The sequence below is a fragment of the Buceros rhinoceros genome, unplaced genomic scaffold, assembly GCF_000710305.1.
Source record: "Buceros rhinoceros silvestris isolate BGI_N320 unplaced genomic scaffold, ASM71030v1 scaffold8189, whole genome shotgun sequence".
NCBI lineage: Eukaryota > Metazoa > Chordata > Aves > Bucerotiformes > Bucerotidae > Buceros > Buceros rhinoceros.
In genome coordinates this window covers 8,799-21,611 of record NW_010429717.1, presented here as the reverse complement: position 1 = coordinate 21,611, position 12,813 = coordinate 8,799, and the positions used below count along the sequence as shown (strand labels likewise).

Sequence of the window (12,813 nt, the reverse complement as noted above, 5' to 3'; positions counted from 1 at the left end):
GGGTCATACTTTAAGATCAGGAAAAAAAACGGGGCGGGGGGGTGGAGGGAGGGAAGGAAGGAAAAAAGTTTCAAGCTATCAGTTGCGTTTTGACTTGGAGCTCAGAGTGTTTGCTCGTTTAACAAGGATAGGGAAACTCCTCCTGCTGTAGTATATTAACCCTAGTTTTGACCTCTAATAGATGTCTTTTCAATGCATAGGATTTTCATAATAAAGATAATGTGGGACCATATTTGTGTGAAAGTGTATCTACCACTAGCCATAAATTCGAGCCTTGCATTTTTCTTTGTAACATGTCAATATTTGTGACACTAACTAAACATATTTTATTCATTTGACAAGGACTGTTACATTATATTGAAAACTTTTGTTTCAATGTCACCACCTCCCCATTTTGACTGATGGCGAGTTAGTTTTGTTAAAACACAAGGGGTGATAGCGTATGCTCCAGTGAACTTTCCCTCCTCTCAGCACCAGAGACAAAAACCTGCAGCTCTGCTCTGTGCTGGCAGCCATCTGGCCAGCTTTCTCTCAATGCCTGCCCCACACCACACTGCAGGCAAAATTTCAGGGCTCTAGAGCTCTGTGGAGCTATTCATGACATACCAATTTCACATTTTCTGCTTGTACACTTGCAACAATAAATGCTAATGAGGACTATGAATGACATTTTTAAAGACAATAAAAAGGTCTCCAAATCCCTTGCATACGGAGACACTATTTTCTAAACTTCACCTTCTGTTAGGGAGCCATTACATTCTAAAGGAAAAAAATAACCTAAGGAGAACAATGACATGATCAAAGCATAACCAAGTCCTTATGAATTCCAAAGAAAACAATGTTTGCAAAGCTAACTTAACGACAGACAGATTTCATGCTGATGTACAATGGTAACTCTTCAGCACAGAAACTCTCCTTTTCCATAGCACTGCTACTTACTGGGGGACTCAGGAATCCTCGCTTTCACTGATCACGTATGACTCCACAAGCCATAGATTTGTACTTTTTAATTACTAATGTCTAGATGAGTCCAAGAGGAAACCGTTATCATTGACTGATTTGGAATGCCACGCTTTCATAGAGATTACTGTGCTCACCAAGTGTGGCCCAGAGAAATTTTCATGTTTTCCTTCCCCAAATCTGCCTTTTATGATATTGCTCCTCAAAAAAAAAAAAAAAAAGGCATAAAAAAAGCTGCCTAGTTGTCTTCACTCTTGACATGGGGTTTTACACTTAAAGACATAGCCCCCCTCTTAGAAAGGATTAAAAACACTTTCAGGAAAATCCACCAGGTGGAGCAAATACACAGCAATACAAAACACTTTTTTATGCTCGCACTGCCATTTTTAACCAGGAAAAAAATGTTTTTTATGGAAATATTCTTACCTCTTGACCTCCCTCCTTCACCCTTTTGTCATATATTGATCAGTTTGTACTTATTTACTACATTTATAATGGTACGAAAGTTTTATTCAAAAGGGCCTTGATACAAAGCTATTGTTGCTGATGAGATTCAATACAAATCTGCAAACCACAACAGTCATCAGATATATAAGGGAAATTAAAAACTAGTATTAGTCAACATATATATGTATTCAACAATATATGCAATTATTGCCATGCAATAATGCCATGCTTGTAAAGCAAACTGACAAGCATTCAGAACATAAAGCTCAAGTCTTACATCACACAACAAAATCTTTACACGGGCCTCCACTACAGTGGACTGGAAACCAGGCCATTCTGCATGCCCTGTTACGTGCTTACATACGTGGTAGAGCCCGTAACACCACAGCAGTGCCCTTGCGCAGCGTGTCAGTGTTTACTATTAATGCTTTTATTTCAGTATTACATCTGTCAACTACTGAGTAATTTCAAGACTGCAGTGAACAAGGAATGTAAATAAATATCTGAGCATATCTAAGAGAGCTAAGCATTATTTCCCCATATAAAATATTTGCTTTCCAGCACCAGGTGAGCAAGCCACTTACTCATCAAATATTTTTACTTTCCCTGATGAATGAGATGGTCTAGTGGCATAAAGGCAGGCAGGATCTTTTTACATGAGAAGAACTAAGTCCTAACAGAAAAGGGGTTATGGAAGAGTCTTCTCACAGTTATAATGGTATAGCCCACTGCAGTCCCTGTAATTACTAAAATGGCAAAGCAGTATTACCAAGTGAGCTGCTCTAATGCTGTTCAGTGTCTCACACACCAGAATCAGTACGCAGGCTCATTCAACCCTTGACGGTGGAGCATTATCGTTTGTGAGTGACAAAGGGAAGGCACTGACGGTGCCTTCATTGTTTCCTTAGTTACATCTTCCATCACATTTTTCTCTCACTTTCCCATTCAGTGCCCTCTGTCTTCTCTCTGCCATCACACCTCCTCCTACATTTTTGATTCCGCGGCCACATCCTCATCCTGATGCACACCTCCCTTCCCCAGTCCACTACATGACTTGTCTCTGCCTCTGCTCCCTCAGACATTCATTCTCTTCTGCCTCTGCTAGCCCTGGAAGCTAGAGAAGTTTCAGAATTCGAAGCTGTGAGTACTGCCATAAAATAGTACTCACAATTAACACATATATGAAAGATAAACAACCAGCACTCTACACTGAGGGACAAACACTGGGTCAGTCAGGTTTCTGCTACAAAACAGAGACAGAATGGGATGCACTTAATGTGCAGTCGGAGGAGAACATCACAATCCCCTGAAGCACACGTTGACCTAAGCTTCGTGCTTTTAGTCTGACCCAGACAAATCCCATCATAGCAAAGGAAAATTAACATATAAAATCACTGTTTCTTTAGGAACAGTGAGGAGACTTGAGGGACACAGGCCTTTAAATATAATTTCATTTTATCTAATTGTGTTGTACTCCTCATGGTGCTTCGCTGCAGCCATTCAGAAGAGAAGCAGAAGAATGCAGAGGTGATTGTGAAGTGCAATTTCATACCAAGAGCATATTACACCACTTTGCACTAGGAGAACATCTGCAAAAAGCAGCAGTAAGCATTTGGACACAATGCAAGGTGCCAGTTTTAATAAAACCCAAACCAGCTTGGGAACCGTTATCCATGAGAGCTTTCCTTTCCAAGATTGTCACAGCAGAGACTTGCAGAGATGCCCAAAATAAATATTATTTCAAACAGAATGATGATTTAAAAGCATTGTCCCCAAAGCATTTTTGAGGTGGCAACCACGGATTAAAGGCTATCATTTTCTGCCATTTTCAAAGAGGAGCTAGACACCCGATGGGTAGGAGGAAAGACAGCATGGTTATTGTCATCACTATGTGTCCATGGAGAACTTTAATCTACTATGCTGCTGGTTGAGGTGGGCAATGGTTGGCTAGAGGTCATGGACAGTTCATTAGATGCAAAAAATATAAAGGCATGTAAAACACTGGAAGAAGGGACATGACTTGTATCATGTAAAGGTTTAATAATGCTTTTATACAGATATATAATTTCCTTTATATGTTGAAACCCTACAGGAACATGACACTGACCACAATGCATAAACCAGCTTTTTTTCATCCTGTAGATACGAGCAATGCTTATTGAAACTACGGCTTCTTTACAGTATGACAGGATAAAGAGATTTAAAACTACATGTCTAAGTAATTCACTTTTACTTAAATTCACGTTTACCCTTGAGGAGCCTAAGGAGTTCATGAATGAAGGAAGGTGCCTGATTCTAAAGGTGAAGTACTATGTATATATTTAAGAGTTTATTAGATCACAATTATCAATTTGATACCCTGTAACAGCTCTTTTGTTGCACCATCCCCTGCAAATCCTACTTAGACGGAGGATTAGTGGCACAACGATCATGACTCTTCTGGTCCCACTGCACTATCGCTGACTCCCAATTGCGTACACCCACTGAAGGCTACCTTCTCTTAACGAAGGGTCCCTAAAACCTTCACCTGGTAATGTTTTCATGCAAGAAGAAAAGTATGCCCTTAAATCTGTATTGCAAAATCCTAATGAACTACTAGCAGGGAAAATATAAGTTAATGCTCAAACAATTTTGATCTCACCTACAAAGTACCCAAAAATATTTGCATGTGATCCTCCAAGACTGCAGGCGTAACTCTACAGACTACATTGAAAACCTTTGGCATAAAATAAAAATGAAACCTTAGTTAACTTCCAGTTTTTCTCCACTTCTACAACCACAATTATCTTTCTTGGACCAGCTTCTGCCCACGATAACAAAAGGCAGTAATCACATGCTACACATTTTTGCTGCAAAGCCACATTAATTATGTTCTCTCTCTCTACTACTTGTACCTTGTGATCTTAAGTTCTGCCAGTACAACTATGCACAGCACTATATTATGAACTAGAGTGCTGAAATGATCATTTATCATTCAAACAAGAAGTCATACTTAAAATTCTTCACAAATAGGAAGGGGGAAAAAAAAATTCAAGACCTTTACCTGAACGAACATTTCAGAGCCTTTCAGCTCTAACCTTGAGCTCTACATCCCGATCAACACTTTCCATCCACAGGCCCAAACCTGACCAGTGCATAGTGCCCCCACCTTGTGCACTCACACCTCCACTCTGCTGAGTGACCTCAACAAACAGCAAGTACGGGGAGAAAGGATGTCTATAGCTGTCTATCCCAACGTTTTAAAACTGAGCACCAAGCTGGACATCTAAGAAAATCACATGAATAATGAGAATGGAAGCATTGGTAGTTACCACCACTGTTTTAACAGGCCACGCCAGAACAAACACTGGCTTGGTTTGAATCCATGGGATGAATAAAAATAATGTTGCCAAGTATGCTGAAAATGAAAAACTTAAAATGCCAAAAACGATCATGTAAAAAAATTTTTTTCTCCAAATGTTTATTTGCTGCATAGCACAAACTCCACCTGAAAGAATCTGCTGCTCAGATTTTACCTCTGAAAGCAAAAGAGGTCAAGCAGGCGTAGAAATAAAGGAAAAGGAAAAAGCTGTGAATTCAGAAGCAAAAGGGTTAACATGTTTTGTTTCAGTCAGTACTATAACAATGCCAGAAATACAAGGGAAAAACGAAAAAGAGCCAATTTTTTTTTATTATTATTATTCTTTAAAAGAAAAAAATCAAGCCTATCTGTCACAGCGTTGTCCGGGCTGGAAGAACCGGCAGGAACCTCAGATTCCTGACCAAGCCCTCTTCCACACAATGCCTCCTGAATGGAAGGAACCCAGGCCCGGCAGAGATAGCCCGCTGTCAGGAACCAGCCCTGACGTTTGCGCACAGACGGGGCTGGCCTCGCAGGATGTCAGAGCAGCAAACTGCTGCTCGAGATACTGGGTTTTCACACACTCCCAGCCTGGATGTTTTGCTCTTCAGGTAATTAAACAAGGAAACGGGGCTGATGTGTACGAGCCTGACCCCTGTGCCGCGGCTCCACAGTTCTGCATATCAACTTCCGCACGAACCGCCTGGAGCATCAACAGAGCCCTCTCCTCCTGCTCTCCATCTCTCCCGCTCACCAAGCCCTAAAAAAATCCTCCTGGAAATATCTCCTGTTGTCTATTTCTTCCCCCCCACACCCCCACTTAAGAAGGGCTAAATTACTTCTCTGTTCCACATGCCTTGCTGCCTTCTCATTAAAAGAAGGAAAAAAGGAAAGAATTGGGTACTTTCAGGTAGCTGTTCTTCAGCTAGCTGTTCAAAATACTAAATATCTGGGGGAGGGGAGGAACAAACAGAAAGACAAGGCAAGTAATTCCCAAACGAATGCTTATGTTAAGGTCATCGTTCAAAATGAAATAGATCTTGGAAAGTATTTCTGATTCATCCAACCAACTGTCAGACATTCACTTTCTAGAAATAAGATCATTCCGATTTCAGCATTATTGAAGAGTCTTTGTCTTACAAGATGACATGTATCATAGAATCGGGCATTAGAAAAATAGACCAGTGTTTTTTCTTTCTTTTTCCTCAAATTTAAGAGACAGGAAAAGGCAGGTGTTACCACCCCTACTAGGTGAAAACCTTACAGAGGCTGCTGCTCTATGACTGACCTAGTTTCTGCACTCTTTAAAGGCTATTTAAACAAAAATTATTTTAAAAAAAGGTGACACATTCCTCCTTCTTTCTGAAAAATCCACAGAATAGAATACTGGCTGAAAAGAGAAGAGCCCAGAAGAAAGAGGAGAACAAAAGCATGCCTGCTTGTCTGTGTTCAACACAAAGAACATTAAATGAAAACAACTGGCACACCGCCAAATTCCTATACAGGCAAAGAGATTCAAATAAATTGATTTCACGCATCACACTGACCTGGGATCAGTGAGCAGTGGTACAATACACTTGCTGCTCCATGTGGGGCAAAGCCCATTAACGTTATCAGAGCCACAGTGCATTACCAAGGGGGGGCAGGGGGAGAATTTAAACTCTGCAAACTCAGGGAGAAAAAAAAAGAAAATCACTTTGAAAAAGAACCTTCAGCTTCAGCTGGAGTGCTTGGTTTCAGTTTACTAATAAATATATCATATAGTGAGAGCTCATCCTCTGCTTACCTCAAAGGTTTCAAAGATCATATTTTCAAATTAAAATAAATACTAACGTCACACACACACTCCCCTTACATTCTACTTTTTACACAGTTGTTCTTGGATTCAGTTATTCTCTGTAGATTTCCTCCCTTCTCCATCAGCCAGCTTTTTATATAGATTATGGGTTATTTTCTTTGTATTTCAAAAGCTGGATTCCTGCCCAAGATACTCCTACTGGCTCAGAAAGTAGTGCTGGAGAAATCAGCCACCACTCTCAACTGGTCCAAATCAACCTGACCTACAGAGAAAAACGCCTTATTTGCAAAGCAGCAAGGATCAGGGTCCCCATTCCCTTTGCAGAGTCACCCAGGCATGCTTCCTTATCATGGAGGTGTTCTCTCCTAAGCAGCATACTTTGAATTTCACTTTCTTACGATGTGCAAAGTAACCCATGTGTGCTGCGGAGTCTCTTCATGTCATTCTGGCATTGTTTTTCATTAAGATCTCTCACTCCAATCAAGAGCAACACCAGCAAGCCACAGGTGTGCGCCACATGAACAGAGGAAAATCTGATTGTGAGCTGTGTAAAGACAACTCTGTCTATATTACACTCATCCCCTTTTCCATCTGTTACATCTTAGAAGGGGTTTATTATTTCAGTTGTGCTCTTTAAAATACATAGGTAAGCAAGCAATTGTTTTGAGGATAAAAAAGGAAACCAAGAAAAGAAGACTTTGCAATAGCAGAAGATAGATGAGGATGCACAACAGGGATCACAAAAGCATAGGCAGATAGTTTAATGCTACAAGAGGCTATTGCTTCAAGGAGGCGATAGACTCATACACCCTTTATTTTGCCTTTTGATACATCTTGGTTTTAAATAGTAAGTCTAATTTCCTTGGGCACAGCAAAGTCCATATTAAGTTAAGCTGTGCTGGCCTCATTTCTAACTGCTCACTCGAATTTCAGTGCGTAGCTTCTTGGTCATTTAGACAAAAATTTTTGAATGTGTGACAAACACAAGTATCCAGATGCAGGTACCTAACTCGTCACATCATTTCAGGTAAACGTCAAAATGTGAATGTCTGAAGATCTAACAATTGCTAACCACCACTGATCACTCTATGAAAGAGCTACAAAGCAGGTTTTGATTATCTTTGTGACCAAGGTGAAAACTATCTAGTATCATTAACTTCCTAAGTTACGTTCTAGAGAGGGTGTGTTTGTTTTGGTATAAGGCTACACTGACAGAACTGCACAGGAAAGGGAATAATTTCATACACAGCAACTTCACAATGGTGGAGATGTGCCTGTACCCAGGTGATAGAGGCAGCCTGACCTGCCCAACAGTTAACAAGACAGATAATGTGCTGTTTCTTCCCATTTATGAGTATTTCAATTGTACAACCAGATCATTTGGACTTCATAAAGATGAAGTGAATACTAGTGACAGTAATTCCCTCTTTCTATAAAAATGAATAGTATTAGAAAACATGCTTTTCTCCTAAGTTGTAGGAAATTTCCATTATCTTGCACGTGCTCTGACAGCAATAAACGACAATAAGCTTCCCATTAGTAAGCCATCACAGCATGCTTCAGGCACGAAATCTTTACTTTTACATTTATTTACTTTTAAAATCCTTTATGAAGACCCATATGGCAAAAGAAACCAATCAACAACCACCTCTACAGAGTACACTTGCACTTTGAAAAATAGACTGTAGATAGAAAAAAAGAAAATTAGTCAGAAACTATATACTGCTAAATTAGCAAAATAAAAACACAAGAGTAAACCCTGTGAAGATTATTCATTCTTTTCCAATGATGCCTGTCTACAGAAAGGTCCCAGAGAAGCATTTACTTGTTTTAAAACTGAGCTCAAATTGGAATGCAAATTCATTTTTAATAGGATTTCATTTTTTAAAAGTATGTTCACACTGGTGCACAAAACCTCAGCCCGGCCTCTTGCCATGGCAGGATGAGCCAGGCAGCAGAGCCTCCTGCTGCTCCCTCAGCTGTGCTCCATCTCCTTTCCACACCCCACAGACAGAGCAGCATGGGCTGCAGCATCTCGGGTGGGGAGCGATATGAACAAGGCTTAGCTGCCTTTGAAACTCCCAGAAGCACAGCCTAGAGTATTCAGATACTGTTCATTTCATTTTGGTATCATACTCTATCAGAGTCAAGTCACAGGCAAAATGGTCCGACACTGTAAAAGAAAGTATCAGAGTGTCGGGAAGCACTTATTATCAGTTTAGTAGTTTCTTGCCATCTAGACACACCATTTTAGGAGGAAAAAACGTAGTTACAGTAAAGACAGGAATGACAGTCATAGGTTATCTAGGAATTTTGTTCTGCCACAGCAGATTTACTTTTCCAGTATGGTAGAAGTTTTGCACACAAGAAGCAGAAATAATCCTTCTCACTATCACCTCAACCAAATTTATCATAGATTCCCAATGCAATGAGTTTATCAGAGGCTTCCAATAAATTACAAACACAACCATTTTGCCAATGTGATTGCAAACTGTCCCTTAACCTTCTTGCAAATACTGCTCCAATTCACAGTTCGGGAAACTGAACTTTATTATTTTCACAGCCCGGTCAAGTAATACTTACATGCCGCATTAAGAGCACCTATGTCATCAAAAACACAAAAAACTCAGTTAAAAATTTCACATACATGTATTTTTAAGCTAAGGACGGTTTTATAAAAGTCATCGCCATGGGTTTTACTGGCATTGCTATACTCTCTCTCAGCAATACTAACCTGAAGACACCACCTTCACTGATTTAGGCAGACTCTTTGGAAGCTAAAGGGAAAGATTGCTTTCCTAATTACAGTTTACAAGGCAAGGTACAGTCATTGAAAATAACTTCTAAATGGTATGCACATTACAAAATCAAATATTTTTCTGTTCCTTACCTTGACAAAATTCAAAGTTCCCTTTTTTCCGGCAGTCACCTATCACTAAACTCAGTGCTCTCCAAGTGTTTCTTTTGACAGATATCATTCTCCACCAATCGCTCTAATTTCCTCTTTCCTTTTCTGACTGGGACAGATATTATGTTCACCAGCCCAGAGATCAATCTTTTCTATTGACAACAACAAATGAAAAAAGAAAAAAAAAAAGAAAAAGAAAAAAAAGAAGCACATATCACAGGCAGTTTGAAGCACCACACCCCTTCATTTGCATGATAATAGCAGTCTTTAAAATAAAAGGGACGACAGAAATGTTATCATTCTAAATCAATTACCCACATTTTCTTAGTTAATATAAGGCAGTACTTTAAAACAGTATTAATTGTATGACAAAGGCTGTTTCATAAGTTGCTCATTTAAAACAGTTGACATGTAGAGGGCAACAAAGTAAAGGGCAGCCTGTATTCTACCGTGAAAACAACTATTAGCTAATTCTATAAAAATGCTTGCTTTTAAATACATTCATACAGTATAAAATATTACATACTGTACCTGGTTCAACAGAAGCTCTAGAGAATCATTTATTAAGCGAACATGGTTACTAAAAACAGAGACCTTGCAATTACACATCGCTATACTAATTTGGATTTGTAACATAACAGCAAACACATTTAAACAAAGGGAGATCAAAAAGCTATTGATATATTTACAAATCATCCTCCCACTTATGAAAAGGCAATTTCCCTCCCACTCCAACACCTACAAAAACTGTTTATTTAGGTTACACAAATACTTTGTCATTCGTAGGAGCCTGTATTACAGCGTTGGCAGTTTTTCCAAGACATTAATATGCTTTTCAGAGGTTCGTAATTATGTCAAGGCAGAAAGATTTTCAGTGCCAGACACACACAGTTACATACATGCTTCAATCTGCATCCACTATGCAGGTATTTGGGAACATAAAGTTAAGCGTGCATAAGGACCTGGCCGCGGCTGCATGCATCTATCTAACCGAGAACCCAGCCCCAACCCTCTCCTGGACTAGATCTTACTGCAAAATAATAAATTGCCCAAAGGTATTTACAGATCACATTTGTGTTCGTGCTGGAAACTGCAATCTTTGTCACAAACAAGTACTGTCCTCAAATCAAAACAAACCTACCCAGGTTAAAGTTAAGGTTAGAGAATAAAGGAAGGAGTTCATCACTCAAAGCCATTTCTTTCCCATGCTAGTGGCTGGACGTTTCCCGCAGCTCTGACACATTCTGTAGATTTCAGTGAAAACCAGAGGCATGTAAGAACTGCAGGACTCTCTACCGAGATTTGGCAACTGTGACACTTTCAATATGACACAACTGCCTTTGGCATTTGGAAAATAATCTCCAAAACACGGTTAGGACTCCCCAACTTGACCACAATAACTACTTTTCTAAAATGATTTTTATTTTGTATGAAATTCTCTAGTTGTCACCATGTTCATATATAGGCAGTAAATTTACCTTTCAGTTGTGCCTTATCAAGAATTGCGTATTTTTTCGTAACAGTTTACATTTCCACAAATGCAAACAACATTCCATACATAGTTGTTATTGTTTGATCTGATCTTTATGGCCATTAACTCATGCCCCTATCAAAACTGAATAATCCTTCACTGACCAAATGGCCCTATTAATTTCACTGAGATCATTTAAACATTAAGTTTTCTACCACGCGACGATAACACAACCTGGTTGAAATACGGACTTACAGTGGAACACAACATTAACATCATATTTTGGGTTCGGAATTACACACAGCAGCTGTCCATAAAAATGTATTCACGTTTTGCTAACCTTTACTAATTTGGCCACTCAAAATAATTATGATCAAATACAATAAATTATGTAACATACAACAATTCAACATCCATGTCTGCTGAATAGCACACTCTTTTTTTATGTATGGTAAAAGACTTTAAAACTTCTTATCGTAAAAAAAAAAGTTATTACTCAAAAAAAAAGTACCCATCTGTCTTAATGGTAAAATGAAGACATCACTTTAACCTACTCCTCTTCTATTGTTTCAGCCCCATGTTCTTTTTCTTTATATGCCACATTTTCTAAAAGTGATGGATGTATTCTGCTACACCCATTCCACGCTAATCTCCTCTTTTAAACTTATTTTGGCTCCTGAATTGTAAACTGTGCTGTTGTTCTAATGTACATGCAAAATTGTCTTAAGTCTGAACTTCACTAAAAGTAGAACACCTTGAAAAATTTGTAGTCTTACAAGAGAGTTATAAAAAAGAATCGACATGGTGTATTACCATGGAAATTTTGAAAAACATACTTTCCCAAACAAATATTACTTTTTCTCAATGGTATGAAGTAATGAAAACCACATGTGTAAATCTGCGATCCATGCAGTAGTTCAAGCTGCAGCTAATAGAAAATACAGAGAGTGAACTCTGCCATATAAAGGATTCTTGTTACAGAAATATAATGTGAAAACCAGATGCAGACAGAAAACCTTAATCACAGATGGGAATGTAATCACTGGCATACAGAATACTTTTTTGATCAATCTCAACCATATGAGAAATGTATTTATTTTCTAAGGAATGCAATAACTCGAGAGAGTCTTCTATTTGAATTCAGTTAACCTCATATTCACAGTGCTTTTATCTTGTATGTGGAGAGAAGCGGGATATAACCCGCGCCAAGATTTTTAGAAGAGACATTGGCCCTGGCAAATCATTCTTGTATCAGCTTATCTTTCAAGGAATTAATAGGATGTAAAGACTACAAATATCAGGATCAGCCTCAAAAGAAATCAACTATTACTCCACTTCCTACTTACTGCCAGAAACCCCTTCATCACCTAAGCACCTCTCTGGGTAAATTTTTCTCTTACTGTGCACTTCTTCAGAAATACAATGCTTGCGCTCAAGTTCTGTGAATCAGAACTGGAGTCCTACACCAAAGGTCCTATACTCCCCATTCTTTTATAAAAGCTGAAGAGTCATCACTTCTAAACTAAGTCTACTTCGGGCTTCCTTCTAACTGCTGGAAGTCCCAGTGAATGCCCTTCACCTACACAGCTGGCGGGCGTCAGCGCGAAACAAAGGACCACACAGCACACTGCAGCTACCCAGTTAGACCAAGTGTCCAAAAGGCAGACTGCCTTCTACCAACTACCCAGGCCAAGCTAGGACCAAAATAACTCCTGACAGTTTCATTGATGGTGACATTTCCGCTCAACTTTTAAGAGATGGAAATACTACAGTAGCAGTAAACTCCTCCTGTAAAAAATGGAAATTGCCATTAAAATCTGAAAATCAACTTCAGAATTCAGGTCATCGACATGCTACCAGCAGGACCTACCTACGCTGTTACAAATGCT

The 12,813-nt window shown here is 39.2% G+C and overlaps 1 protein-coding gene across 1 annotated transcript in view; it reads right to left on the bottom strand.

Annotated features, from left to right (window-relative positions):
• Positions 1-9,523, bottom strand: part of RUNX1T1 (runt-related transcription factor 1; translocated to, 1 (cyclin D-related)) — a 91,876-nt gene extending 82,353 nt beyond the window's left edge. The window contains exon 1 of the mRNA XM_010142748.1: positions 9,436-9,523. Coding sequence (XP_010141050.1) covers positions 9,436-9,523 — 88 coding nt within the window. The remainder of the gene's footprint in view (positions 1-9,435) is intronic.
• Positions 9,524-12,813: the final 3,290 nt, after the last annotated feature.